Source organism: Gracilinanus agilis, chromosome 1 (genome assembly GCF_016433145.1).
Source record: "Gracilinanus agilis isolate LMUSP501 chromosome 1, AgileGrace, whole genome shotgun sequence".
NCBI lineage: Eukaryota > Metazoa > Chordata > Mammalia > Didelphimorphia > Didelphidae > Gracilinanus > Gracilinanus agilis.
Genome location: NC_058130.1, coordinates 710829717 through 710844667, shown reverse-complemented (window position 1 = coordinate 710844667; position 14951 = coordinate 710829717). Strand labels below are relative to the sequence as shown.

Sequence of the window (14951 nt, the reverse complement as noted above, 5' to 3'; positions counted from 1 at the left end):
TTGAACTCAGAAAATTGAGTTTTTCTGACTCTGGCGCCACCTAGCTTCTAACATTAAAAATAGCAAACATTTAAAAGTTGCCTAAATAGACCAACTTCAGGATTTCAGGAATTGATGTGATTGGGCTTTCCATTGATAAAACTCATGACTACTTTCTTTTTTTGTATTGAATTTTATTTTATTTCCCCCCAATTACATGTAAGAATAGTTTCCAGCATTTTTCAAAGAATGATGAGGCTCAAATTCTCTCCCTCCCTCTCACCCAACTGCCCACTCCCCTTGAGATGTTATGGTAAGCCATCTCATACAAATTCTACATGTGCCATCATGTAAAACATTTTCCCATATTAATCCTTTTGTGGAAGGAAGCTCAAATAGAACAGAAATTAAGAAAGTGAAAAAACTTTGCTTTGGCTCCTGACCATTTTTGGTCTTAGTAAATGGTTTAGTGAGTTTGTGCGGCCAAAAAAACCCTAACCTTCTAATAATAATCCTCTCTGCTCTTAAGTAGGTTCTTTCCTCCAATACCAGTCAGAGTCTCCAGAGGTAGTGTTATGCTGTTATGACCTTGGAGGATCCAAAAGCATATCCTTCCCATAAGGCAGCATTGAGGAAGTCTTTACTTCTATAAGGCATAAGCATGGCTTTTAGTCTAATTTATAACAACTTAAGGGATATATATGATAGATAGATAGATAGATAGATAGATAGATAGATAGATAGAGAGAGAGAGAGAGAGAGATAGAGAGAGATATAGATGGATAGAGAGAGAGATAGACAGAGAGAGACAGGGAGATAGATAGATAGATAGATAGATAGATAGATAGATAGATAGATAGATAGATAGAAGAGAGAGAGAGAGAGAGAGAGAGAGAGAGAGAGAGAGAGAGAGAGATGGATAGGGAGATAGAGAGATAGATGGATAGATAGAGAGATAGGCAGATGGAGAGAAAGAGTAATGAGTATAATGAAGAAGTAATGAGCAACAAAAGCAAAGAGAACATCCAGTCTCTCTACTGAGAGTCCCCTAGTTCCATCTACCCACAGACTCTACTTGGCTATCCCTTCATCATTTTAAACTCATCATTCTAAAACTAAGCTCATCATCTTCCCTTAAAAACTTGGCCTTCCTCCTGACTTCCTGCTCTTTCAATTTCCCTGACACCCAGAACCAAAATATCAGTTATTTTTAAGTTCCTTCTTTTCCCATCCTCTAACTTCCCTCACCATCTAATCAGGCACTGAGCCTCAGAGCACCTACCCATGCCATGTCTCTTGCACCTAGGCTTCCCTTTCCATTCTCATTGCTACCCATCCTAGTTCAGGTTCTTGGTATCTCTTGTCTAGACTCTTCGGTAACCTTTTAATTACTTTTAATTACATCCCTGCCTCTAACTCTCTCCGAGTTAAATCTGGTATATGCTACTAGTTTCATCTTTATAGAATACAGCTCTTTCTACTACTTTAGCCATTCTTCATTGCCTACCAAGTCAAGTCCTGAGCCTGGAATTCATGATCCTTCATGAGCTAGTCCCAATTTATCCTTCTTGTATAGTCTTATGTCCCTCTTCTCTGCATTCCAGTCTAATTGGACCACTCGCCATTGCCTGGATTTGCCTTAACTCCCCTTGCATGCCATTCTCTCTGTTTGGGATGTGCTAGCTCCACTCCTCAATCTCTCTCGGCCAAAATGTTACCATCCTTCAAGTCCTTAAATCACTTGATGCTTAAATTGCATTGATGGTTAAAGCTATTTCTGTGGATGCATAATCTCCCTGCGTAATGTTGAGAGCTGGGAGCTTTGGAAGCTATTTATCTTCCTCCCCACCATCCACCTAGCGCAGTGTCCTACATTAGTGGGCCTGGAAAGATTTCTTTTGAGTTGGAGACCATATATGCAGCTAGGTAGAACTTGAGGCAGGTGCGTTAGACTTGGAGTCAGGTACTCCTGAGTTTAAATTCTGCCTCAGATGTTCACTAGCCATATGACCCTGCATCCGTCTCAGACTCTGTTTCCTCATCTTCAAAATGGGAGCAATAGGGGGCAGCTGGGTAGCTCAGTGGATTGAGAGTCAGGCCTGGAGACGGGAGGTCCTAGGTTCAAATCTGGCCTCAGACACTTCCTAGCTGTGTGACCCTGGGCAAGTCCCTTGACTTCCATTGCTTAACCCTTACTGCTCTTCTGCCTTGGAACCAATACATGGTATTGATTCTAAGATGGAAAGTAAGGATTTAAAAAAGAAATGGGGGCGATAATAGCATCAACTTCCCAGGGTTTTTGAGAGGATCAAATGAGAACATATGTAAAATACTTTGCAAACCTTAAAACACTGTAGAAATACTAGCATCACTCTTATTATTTATAATAGAAAGGATAAGAGTTTACATGGAAATAGGTAGATGTGCAGGAAAAAAACAACACAGGCAAGGGCTGGCAGCTAGGATGGAGAGTTAGGCCTAGAGATGGAAGGTCCTGAGTTCAAATCTGACCTCAGACTTCCTATCTGTGTGACCCTGGGCAAGTCACTTAACCCTCTCTGCCATGCCCTTACTGCTCTTCTGCCCTGGAAGCAATCCTTAGTATCAGTTCTCATAGAAGATATGGTTATTTTTTTAAAAAGAAAAAGGCAGAGGGCAAAGAAAGGCTAACAAAAGAGACCAATTTTCATGGTCTGACATCCTTCTCTTTTGGCCTTTTAGGAAGCTAAGGGATTGTACAATTGTGTTGCTTTCTCCCAACTGTAGGAACATAGAGTCTTCCCTTTCCCTGCTGTGACCTTTCTGGGGAGCACTGCGTGCCTCAGCTTTTTTCTGGGGCTTTTAGGAAGCCTGTGAGGCCGAGGAATGGACCAAGCACTGAATAAAGACACTGTGCTAAGTAGTTTACAAATACTATCTCATCTGAGCCTCCCAGTGACCGTGGGAGGTAATAATCATCCTCAGAACATTTCTATAGCACCTACCCTGTGCCAGGCACTGTGCCGAGCGCTTTACAAGCAGGACCTCATTGGAGGCTCACAGTGACCCTGAGACACAGGCACTCTTGGTATCCCTGCTTTCTAGTGAAGGAAACTGAGATGAAGGGACTTACCAATGTCACAGAGAAGGGAAATAGTGTCGGAGGTTAGATTTGAACCCACCTCCAGTCCCAGCCCTCTACCCGCTGTGCCATCCGACTGTAAGGTTCTCAAGTAAGACCCCAGTGCTGCCAGTGCCCTGAGAGGGCTCTGCTCTTGATAAACCTTAGTTTCTGCCTTTCTAGGACACAGGAATTCATTTCTGCCTTGTCTTGCCTGAAAGTGACTTTTACAGTAAGTGAGCCTCCAAATGAGGCCTAACTGGGTCAATGTCACCATCACGCCCTAAGCCTCCATCGTGCAAGGAACGAGAGCAGCCTTACCTCTTAGCATAGATTCGGGGAGCCCTGAATCAAGTAAGCCACCAGACATTTACCAAGGGCCTCCTCTATGCCAGGTGCTATGCTAGGTTCCTGGTGCTAAAGACGCAAAGGCTGAAAATTAAATAATCCCACCTCCCAAGGAGCTAATGGAGGAGATATCCTTTTTTTTTTTTTGTGTGTGTGTGTGTGTGTGTGTGTGTGTGTGTGTGTGTGTGTGTGTGCATAAAGAATAAATAAATACAGGAGCATCGGGGTGGCTCAATGGATGGAGAGCCAGGCTTAGAGAAAGGAACTCTTGAGTTCAAATCTAGCCTCAGACATTTCCTCGCTGTGTGACCCTGGACAAGTCACCTAACCCCCATTGCCTAGCCCTTACCACTCTTCTGCCTAGGAACCAATACACAGTATCAGTACTGAGATAGAAGGTAAAAAAAGAAGAAGAAATATGAGTCAGTTAAAGACAAGACAGTTAAGAAGGGAGAGCACCAGAAGTTGGGAAGATTCCAAACGGAATTTTAGTCATGTACAACCCAATGTGACCCCATGGACAAAGCTTTCTCAGTAAACATGTTGAAGTGTATTTCCTTCTCTGGTGTGTTCCCATTTTGCAGATGACAAGCTGAGATAAATTGGAACTAAGTGACTTGCCCGGGGACACACAGCTAGAAAGTATCTGAGACATCTGATTTGAACTCAGATCTTTCTGATTCCTGGCCTATCCACTGAACCACCTGCTGCTTAAAAAAAAAAAAAGAATAGTATAGAAGATGACCATTAAACCTTGTTGTGAAGGAAGTGAGAGATTTGTGAATATTATAGGAGTAGAGAACAGCCAGTGTAAAGAGGAGGAAACAGGAGGCAGAGTTCTGTGTAAGAGGAATAGAGAGAGGACCGATTTGAACCTTAGAGTAGGGGAAGGAGAATGAGGCATGACAAGCCTAGGAATATAGGTCAGGACTGAGTTGTGAAGGGCTTTAAAAGCCAAATGGAATTTATATTTGATCCTACAGCCAATAGGGAGCCACTAGGATTTATTGGGTAAGGGAGTAACATGGTCAGAGCTCCACTTAAGGCATCTTTGTGTACAAACTGTGGCAGGGAGAGACCTGAGGCAGGAAGAACAATTAGCAGACCATTGCAGTGGACTAGACGAGACGTGATGAGGACCTGGACTAAAGTGGTGGATATCTGGGTAGGAAGAAGGGGTTGGATGGGGAAAATGTGGAAACTGAAATGACAGGACTTGGCAGCTGATTGGATATATGGAATGAGGAAGAGGAAAAGCTGAGGCAGATGCCAAGGTTATGAACCTGGCGGATTGGAAGAATGATAGACTCGGTATGTTTAGTAGATGGCTGAAAGATATCAGGCCATGTTAACAAATCAAGCTGTTGTCAGATAAGATTTCTGATACGTGACCCTACATCCTTCTCTTGAGTGACCTCTTTGGAACTCATTATGGGTCAATATCACCCCCCCAGGACATCATGCTTTGGTCAGGTGGTATTATGTTCAACTTGGAAGATCATATTAATATTAGGAAGGACTTTGATCATCTGGAGTCTATCCAAGGATGTGAGGGAACTAGAAACCACACTCACCAAATAAAATCCAAATTCAGCATCTTACACAACTCAGAAGAGATAAAAGAGCTGGAGGTGTTTAGTGTAGGTAAGAGAACACTCAAGAAGGCAGGCCAGAGAACTATCAATGAACATTTCTAGAGCTATCAGAGAAAAGTTTGATACTTGTTCTGCTTGCCCCCAGAGGGCAGAACTGGAAGCAGTGAGCAGAAGTGGTCAAGACGAAGTTGTCCAAAAGTGGAATGAACTCCTTTGGCTGGTTGTAGGCTCTTCTTCATGGAAGAAGTCACCAGGCAAAGTATGGATAGTCCCTTCTTGGTCATTCTCATTCAGAGAGGAATTGGATGAGGTGACCTCAGAGATTCCTGATTCTTTGGTTGGTCCCCTTGAGACGGTTGTTGAGGATCCTACTGCTTGTGAAAGATTTTTGAGTCTGGCTATTGATCTCCACTAAATTGTTTCTATCAGGTTGTGACACCTGCATATTTGAAGCTTGACTCTTGGGCCATCCTTCTAAGATTCTGGTTGTATTTCCTAACTTGGATTTGGTTGTTTCTTTGTTTTTTTCCCACCTTTGGACTGCCTGCCACAGAGAGAACCAAGGTTCTGGAGTTCCCGTGTCTGGCCCAAACCTGTCTACCACTCGGCCAATCCAGCAGGATATGGGACGTCAGGAACCTCCATTGGCAGAAGACATCGATAATATTAAGAACAATAAGCTGGCCACCACAGAATCCACCAACCCTCACAACGCCATCCATGCTCTCCAACCCCAGAGCCCAGCCCAGATGGGTAATCATACCAACTCCCCACCCATGCGGCCCCCACCTAATCAGCCAGCTGGGAACCCATCCAACCCTGGGCCCCCCAAAAACCCAGAGAACAGCCTTATAGTCACCAACCCCAGCACCCAGAACAACCCAGCCAAGACTGCCAAGAAGCCTGAGCACACGGCGGTGGACATCCCCCCCGCCTTTCCCCAACCTGTCAACAACACCGTTGTCCAAGGTAAGGCTCTCTCCTCCTCCCCTCTCCCACGAAGTCCAGAACCATAGCACACCGAGAGCCTGCTGGGGAGGGCTGGGCAGCAGAACTCGTCTGATTCTGTTCCAGCTGCTACGCATTCCCTCCCCAGTAGCTACCACCGTCTTTACGTTGCTCTACCGTGCTCCCGTCCCCTGCCCCTTTGCCCATTTTTCATGCGGAGATGGTAAACCCAGTGATGTGAGGAGGCATGGGGAATTTTGGGGACTTTACTTTTTCAAGCTCTCTCCAAAAAAATTCCAAATGAAATAAGGTTTTAATTTCGACTTGGGCAAAGTAAACTACTTGGAGTTAAACTACTTGGCATCAGACAGTAATCAAACACCATCTTCCTTAGGTTTGGAAATGAACACCACTGATGTTATCCATTCCCAGAACAAACTTCCCATCCCAGCAGATGCAGAATCTGTGCTTCGGGGTGATGACTTTTCAGATTGCATTATCCATGCGAGGCAGGGTGGCTCAGTGGGGAAGGAACACTGAATTTAGAACTGGAAGAACCAGGTTTAAATCTCAACTCGATATGACCTTGAGAAAATGATTGGATCTCTCTGGCCTTCACTAACCCTAGCTGTAAAGTGACTACCTCTAATAGGCCCTCTAGCAGCAAATCCTAAGATCCTCCTGGACAGCTGGCAGCCCACAGAGCTGGGCAGGTGACCTGGCTGCTGCCAGATGCTGCTCTGAATATCCCTTATAGCAGCGAGCAGCTACTCTTGCTCCCTGCAAGCCAGCAAGACAATACAAATGTCCTGCCTCCAGATGAGCTGAGACTAGAGACCCTGGGAAATAAACAGTGCATGAGGCTTTGTGTTGATCTGTCTCAATAGTCAATAAAAACGCCAACCCAGACCCACTGCCAAAAAAGGAGGAAGAGAAGAAAGAAGAGGATGACTCTGGAGAAGATGGCCCCAAGCCGATGCCCCCCTACAGTTCCATGTTCATCCTATCCACCACTAACCCGTGAGTATGGCCCAAAGTAAAGGACTTTGATGGGACAGGACCAGGGCTTCTACTCTGTTGGGCTCTGGATGACCAGGGCAGCTGGCTAGCTCTTTGTGGGGAAGGTCAGTTCAACAGTGTGCCAAGGACAAGATGGGTATAGATTACCATCTAATGATAATTGGGGAGGAGTTTTAATTCCAGGAGCGTGATGGGGTGCAGGGATTGCTGTTGATTTAATGGAAAGAACATGAGGTTTGGAGGCAGAAAACCCATATTCAGACCCTAGTCCTAATCTTAAGTAAGTCTCTGAACTGTTCAGGGCTTCAGTATTTTTTTCCTACCTAAAAAAATGAAGGAGTTGGATTCATTAGTCAATAAATCATTCCCTTTTGAGCTCTAGCATGATCTTCTGGCAGACCATCACTCATCCTCTGAGCTTTTCGGGCACGACATACTTCCTGGAAGAGGTGGTTTTTCAATAGAGTTGTGAACTTGGGGAGAGAAGTTGCCTCAGCAGATCAAGCTAGAGCAGTATTTCTTAAACTGAGAGTCAGATATCCCCAGGGATAAGGGGGAGGAAAGAGGGAGGAGGGAGAGAAGGTTATGGCAACCAGAGCTATGCTTCCCAAAATGACCGAGACTTATGGCTTCCAAAAGATGGCTTGACCTCCTTCCTTAGCCTGGGCTCTCCTTCTACCTATTTGGTCTGAGCCTTCTGCCTCTGGGGCAGGGATAGTCCCAGGGACACCAGCTCGACAGTGGACAGTCGTTCGATTTTATTTGAAGTGCTTAGGGGGCCTGGGGCACAAGGAGCCTACAGAAGTGGAATTATCCTGCGGATCTGGGATGACTTTGAATATCTCTAGTTTTCAGCACTTTGGGCTCTGAGGTCAAAAAGTTTGTGCTTCCCTGGCTCCTGACGGATCCCTATCATGTCTGCTTCCCTCCCAGCTTGCGCAGGCTGTGCCACTACATCCTGAACCTTCGATACTTTGAGATGTGCATCCTGATGGTGATTGCCATGAGCAGTATTGCCCTGGCAGCTGAAGACCCCGTGCAGCCCAACGCCCCCAGGAACAATGTGAGCAGCTCCCTGTGGCCCCCCTCGTACTCGGCCCTCCACTGCCTTCTCCTCTTCTTCAGTGTGCTAGTTTTCCAAATTAGCATTGGTCTCTTTGGAACATCAGTTTTAGTTCAGAATGTCCAAGTCCTGGCAGAAAACTAATTATGTCGTAGGGCCCCCTGAGGCTCTACACCCAGTCCTCTGCCTCTGGGAAGCCCAGCTCCAAGACCCACCCCCCCGAGTGCAGCGAGGGCCTGCATCCCCAGCTGGCATTTCTCACGTAATGGAAACAACAAAGGACCAGGCCTGTGGTTAATGGTCTTGCAGGGCATCTGTGAGTTCCTGCTGGGGTGTACACTTGCCTTACCTGAATAGCAATCACTAAACACACTGCAGAGCTACCCATTTGGGAATTGTCTGTGATGGTCTTGAGCTTTGGAGTCTGGCTTTGGAGAACTAATTTGAGTTGGAATACAAAGGGGATAGATAGATCATAGCGCCTATAGATTAAGAATGAAAGGGGAGCAGAGCACAGGCAGCTGGGTGGCTCAGTGGTTTGAAAGCCAGGCCTGGGTTCAAATCTGGCTTCAGATACTTCCTAGCTGTGTGACCCTGGGCAAGTCACTTAACCCCCATTGCCTAGCCCTCACCACTCTAAATAGCATAAGGTAAGGGTTTTAAAAAATGGAATAGTCTTTATGAAGGGGGAGTGAGATCCCTGTCCTTGGGGGTATGCATGTAGAGTCTTGGTGACCACTTGTAGGAGGATATTGTGGAGGTCAGTCATCAGGCAGGATTTGAATTGGTTGGATCTTGTGGCCCCTCCAAACCTTGCTTCCAAAAAGCTTCTGATGTGCTTGGAGAAATCGTCCCACAGAGCTTTGCTGTGCAGCGGCCTTGCCCAAGTTTGCTCCATGATCTCGGTGAGCAGAGGTGGGGCTGGCTGCTGGCTGAGAGAAGCTGAGTCAGTCTGTGTGGATTTTCCCATCACCACACAGGTGCAGCACATCCTGCCATGGACCCATGGACAAGAGGCTCTTGAAAGTTAGTTCTCTTTAGGACTCATACCCACAAGCAGCCAAGTTTTGATTCTTGCAGACTTTACCTTTATAACTTATGGCCTCTGGGGAGATGACTATTTAACCCAGAAACAAGGGCTAAAAATGGCTCCAAATTTTGGGAAAAGAAAGCTGCTTTGGGGCTGAGGACTGGGGCCTCACCAAAGGTCAGTCTGGTAATAGCTCCTGCCCCTATTGCTCTAATGCCTCCCCCTCCCAGAGACAAAGGTAGGTTTCCTCTTTCTTTTATGAAAACAGGCAGTTCTTAAGTAGGTTAGGAGCGAGGCCATGGCAAGTCCCATAAATCAGAGGCTGGCACAATCACCCTCTGCAGCTTACCTTGCATTTTCTTTCTTCTACTCCAGGGCTGGTTGGAGCCTGCTGGGACCTCATGGGGGAGATTGACAGAAATAATTAGAACACAACTCCCTAAAGGAGCCAGAAATCAGGGCTGTGCTAAAATGGCTCGTACAGCTCAAGCTGGCACATCTTCCATTTTTTCTAGCTCCTCATTTCCACAACCAGCCTCTGGGGGTTGGAGCTGAGGAGGGCCGGGTCCCAACAATAGAAACTTGTCTCGGACCTCAGAGGGGACCAGGATGGGGGGGGGGGGGGAGGCGGACATATCACATGGGAAAGAGCTGAAGGAATAGTTCAGGAGGCAATGTGGGCCAAGGTAAAAAACACTGAATTTGCAGTCTCAAGACCTGGCTTTCAACGTGGATTCCAATATTCACTTGCCGTATGACCTTGGGCAAGTCATTTGCTCTCTTTTGGCCTGATCTGTAAAATGAGAGAGTTGGACGAGATGACCTAGCATCCCTTCCCATTTCTGAAGGTCCCTAGTTCTAGGAACTGTAAATGTATTGGCCAAAGAAGAGAAGATTTGGAGAGCACATGATAATGGTCTTCAAATATGGGAAGGGCTTGGAAGGAATTATATTTGTTCTGGTTGACCTAAGATCACTGGAGTGGGAGTAGAGAGGACTAGGGAAGAATTACTGGAGGAGGATTTTGACTCAGATTAAGGAAAAAATTCCTGATCATCAGCACTGACCAATAATAGAATGTGTTACCTTGTAAGATAGCAAATTCTCTGGAATTAGAAATATTCAGGCAGAGTCCAAGTGACTCACTCTGTCCATCCAAGGTACTATAGGAGAACTGGGTGAGCTTTCCACCTATAGGCCCCTTCTAATCCTTAATATGGTATGAACTGAGAGGAATTTGCAGCTAGATGATGCAATGGATAGAGCACTGACCTGGAATCAGGAAGAACTGATTAAATCCAGCCTCAGATATTTCCTAGCTGTGTGACCCTGGGCAAGTCACTTAACCCTGTTTGGCTCAGTTTCCCCATCTGTAAAATGAACTAGAGAAGGAAATGGCAAACCACTCCAGTATCTTTGCCAAGAAAATCCCAAATGGGGTCAACAAGAGTCAGACATGACCAAAACAGCTGAACAATATATTTATCTACTGCTGAGATGGTTGCTCCCATCCAGGAGGCAGGGAGAGATCAGAGCTGGTTTTTGACTAGGACAGGATTGGGATCTTCTGATTCCCAAAGCATTCCCCAGATCACCTGCCCACTAATTGCCTGCCTCGATCTAAAAAGCAGCAGCCTAGAGGATGCCAGAATAGACAAAAAGCATAATACAAAAACCTGGATCTTTGCAGCTGTGGAAAAACTCCCCATATGTGCCTCCAAATAAAACCCTCTGGACTCTTCTCCCTCCATTCCACGAATAACATTTCTGGTACACTAACCATCTGCTAAACAAATGCAAGTTTTCGTTATTTTATCTCTTCTTGACCCCTTGCAGTCTGCCTTCTGATTTCATCTCTCAACTGAAATTGCTAAATCCAAAGCGACAAATGATCTCTTGTGTGCCAAAACCACTGGCCTCTTCCTTCTTGAATACTTTGCAGTACTGGAAGCTGGAGACTCCCTCCTCCAGGCCACTCTTCTTCCCGAGTTTTTACGATAGCTCTTGCTTCTGCTTCCCCTCCTACCTCTCCAGCCTCTCCTCTTTTCTCTTTGCCATATCTTCATCCAGGTCTCTACTCTTAATTATTTATGTTCCTCAAGTTTCTGCCCTGGGTCTTCTCGTCTTTCCCCAGACCCTGTCTCTTGGTGTTCTTGGGAATTCCCTTCGTTTCAACTGTCTCAATAGGGATGACTTTCAGACTGTTATGGCACCCCCAGGTTGAGCAATATCATTGGCTCGTCTTTAAAAGAAAGGGAATGGAGGGGCAGGTAGGTGGCACACTAGGCCTGGAGTTGGAAAGACCTGGATTCAAATTTGACCTCAGACACTTCCTCCTTGGGCAGATCATTTAACCCTGTTTGCCTAGCTTTTGTCCTTCTGTCTTAGAGTTGTTAATAAGACAGAAAGTAAGAGTTTTTAAGAAAAAAGAAAAGAAAGAGAAGGGCCAGTGAGAATACCCCTTCCAAGTATACCTGTGCACACAGCCTATCAGCTATGTTCTCTGTCTAGTCCTAAGCTCCATGCCAGCATCACCAATATTTCCAACTGCATGTCTCAGTGGAATCTTAAATTCTCCTTGCTCAGAAACCCTATTGACCCTATTTCTGTAGAGGGCACCGTCTTAGAGGCAGCTAGGTATGCAGTGGAGAGAGAGCATGATGGCATTGATGTCTGGAAGACTTACGTTCAGACCCTTTACTAGCTGTGCAGCCTGAGGCAAGTCACTTAACCTCTGTCAAACTCAGTTTCCTCGTCTGTTAAAAATGGAAATAATAACAGCACTTACCTCACAGGGTTGTCTGGAGGATATCATGAGATGACAGAAGTAAAGCACTTCACAAACTTTAAAGCACTGTACAAGTCCTGGGTTTTATTATCCTTTCAAACACCCAGATACAATATTTTGGATTTATTTATCTATGTTCACATTATAAGCCTTTTCCCCCAATGAAATGTAAGCTTCTTCAGGACAGAGACTATTTAATTTTTTAATGTATATTCTTGGCACCTAGCATAGTGCCTGACACTTAATAACTTAATAAATGTAAATAATAGTTATAATAACTAGTAACTTAATAAATGCTTGGAGAATAAATGAATGAATGAATGACTTTCTCCTCTCTGAAGCCTCTGAAGTAATGGGCTCTTATTCCTGGTCACTTCCATCCAGACTCTTCTACCAGACCTTCAAAATTTTCTATAATCTGCTCTCACCTCATTTTCCACTTCATTCATTCATTCATTCATTCATTCATTCATTCATTCATATGACAATTATTGAAGCTCCTCCTAGGATCAGGATACTGTTGCTTAGGACTATGAAGGGTATAAAAATGTGTAAGCTTGTCCGTGCCCTCCAAAATTTGCTAGTGCCCTCCCCCTTTTCTCCACCACTCACATATTCATTTATGCATCTGGATCTTTGCTCATGCTCATTACCCATCCTTCCCTCCTCCATTCATTGGAGTCCAGCTTGTTCTACGAGTCTCATTTCCTTCCCAGCTGCTGATCTTCTCCTTGTTCTGAAGCCTCATGGCACCTGTATTCATGGTCACACACTTGGGCTCTCATTGTGTGGGATGTAGAGATCACGCTTCTCCCTTAAACTGTACTGTGAACTTCTTGAGGGCCAGACTTTTTATTTAAAAAATCTGTGTATCCCCCATAGAAATGGGCACACAATAGATGATTAATCAGTGATTTGTTGACTGAACTGAATCATAGACTTTTAATAAACCTATCACACATTTAGATCAGGGTGGAAAGGGGATAGCTTGCCTTGTTCTCAAAGACCACATGGTCTTTTTCCCTCAGCAAACCATTCCTGCCTCCCTCAGTACCTTCAGGAGTTCCAGATAGATGGTGGCCAAAAAATACAGAAGTCAAACTGGCTGTGAGCCAGGATATTGAATCTATTACCCTGCCTTCCGAAGTCCTGTTCTGTTCTGCAAGCAGCCTATTCTAGGGGACTGGATATAGAGAAGGGTACTTGGTCCCCAGGGTGCCCAGGGAGGCTCATGCTGGGCCAAGTCTGCTGTGCTGACTGCCCCCAGTTAGGCTTTGCTGCTGTCTTCAGTTTAGATCCCTCTCTTGTCATATCTCTTTCCTGCTATCCAGTGAGAGCCATGCTTCCTGCTCCCTGTGGCAGCCCAAACAGGAGGTGATTAGATAGGTTGGCACCAGAGTGGGAGATCATCTTCTATAGGGTGGAGTTGTAGAATGGGAAAGTGCATAAGTGGAAAGAGGTGGAGGTGGAGGATAGCAAGGATAGAAGTATCGAGGTGGCACAATGTATACAACAATTGGACCTGGAGTCAGGAAGAAATCCAGCCTTGGACACTTCCTAGCTTTGTGACCCTGGGCAAATCACTTAACCTCTGGCTGCCTCAGATCCCTCCCATCTCCATCTGTCAAAGAGGGAAAATAATAGCACCTACCTCCCATGGTTATTATAAGGATAAAATGAGATGATACTTGCAAACTGTGTAAATCTTAAAGCACTATATAATGTTATGTTACTGATATGAGACTATAATACTGATGATAAGATGGCCCAAGGTCCTCTGATGATATGAGGACCTGAAGCTGAGTGAGAGTGGGAATCCCTAGATCAATACCAGGTAGTAGTAGTGAACACCAAGACCCCAAGGAATATTTGTAGCTAAGCTAAACACCCAGCTCCAACGTAACAGTGTCCCAGGAATGAGTGATCAAATAAGAGGCTGTAGGTAAGATCACACAGCTTCTTTGATTGCTTATCCTGGCTTCAAAGCTGATGGATAACGCTAGTGACTGCGGCTTGGCTTTAGTTTGAACAATCCCTCTTCCCTCAGGTACCCAAGGATATGACTAATGATCCTTAGGGTAATGATGACATCCACCTAAGCAAGTTTAAAGTTTAATAACAACAAACTTAGGGAAGGGAAACAGAGCTGAAGAAAGAGGTGTAAGGAAAGCTTGGCTAAAACTACTGATGATCAGGTGTTATCCATTTAAGGTAGTCAGATCTAAGATTATCAACTGGAGAGGTTTGTCTCCTCGGCTGCAACCCGGCCAGGCCAGGCCGCTTGGCCTGAACCAGATTGTTTATGGAATTGATGTTGCTTCTTCTTTGATGATCAATTGACTAGGATATATAATACGGCTTCACACAGCAATCAAGGATGTGGCTGTGAATAGAATTGGATGCAAGTATCCTGGATTGATTTGGCCTACTCAAGATCCCAACCAACCTCTCACCAGAATTCCCCTTCTCCAGATTGAGAGAGCTTCTTGTTCAAAATTCAGCTTTATCAACTGCTTGAATGCATGGGTCGGGGTGGACATGATTGAGGGTGTGGACTCGAAACTACCACACCAATGCAACTACCAACAATTTGGAAATAGGTCTTGATCAAGGACACATGACAAAACTAGTGGAAATGTGCATCGGCCATGGGTGGGGGGAGTGCGGGGGGCGAAGGAGAAAGTAGGAGCATGAATCGTGTAACCATGTTAAAAATGAATATTAATAAATGTTTAAAAAAAATTCAGCTTTATGTAGTCTGCCAGCAACAGTCTGTCCCTTGCTGGCTCATGGCGAGCTTGGTGGTTCCAAATTCTAAAATGCTGAGTGTCAATCATTCTGCTCTCCATTTTGCATAGCAGAAATGATACTACAATAAATACTATTATGTCACACACACACACACACACACACACACACATACACACACACACACACACACACATCCACACACATGGGGAGGGGAGCTGTGGAAGACCAGGAGGAGGATAGAGGGGAGAAAATCAGTTGAAGGAACTGGAATGGGTTTGTCTTACCTCAGTAGAGGGTAGGGTCTTCTCTGAAGCACACTTCTATAGGGG

At 45.2% G+C, this 14951-nt stretch overlaps 1 protein-coding gene across 1 annotated transcript in view; it reads left to right on the top strand.

The window, feature by feature from the left end:
• CACNA1A (calcium voltage-gated channel subunit alpha1 A) overlaps window positions 1-14951 on the top strand; it is a 143794-nt gene that overhangs the window by 50721 nt on the left and 78122 nt on the right. Inside the window, exons 20-22 of the mRNA XM_044685076.1 lie at window positions 5576-5991; window positions 6858-6990; window positions 7924-8053. Coding sequence (XP_044541011.1) covers window positions 5576-5991; window positions 6858-6990; window positions 7924-8053 — 679 coding nt within the window. The remainder of the gene's footprint in view (window positions 1-5575; window positions 5992-6857; window positions 6991-7923; window positions 8054-14951) is intronic.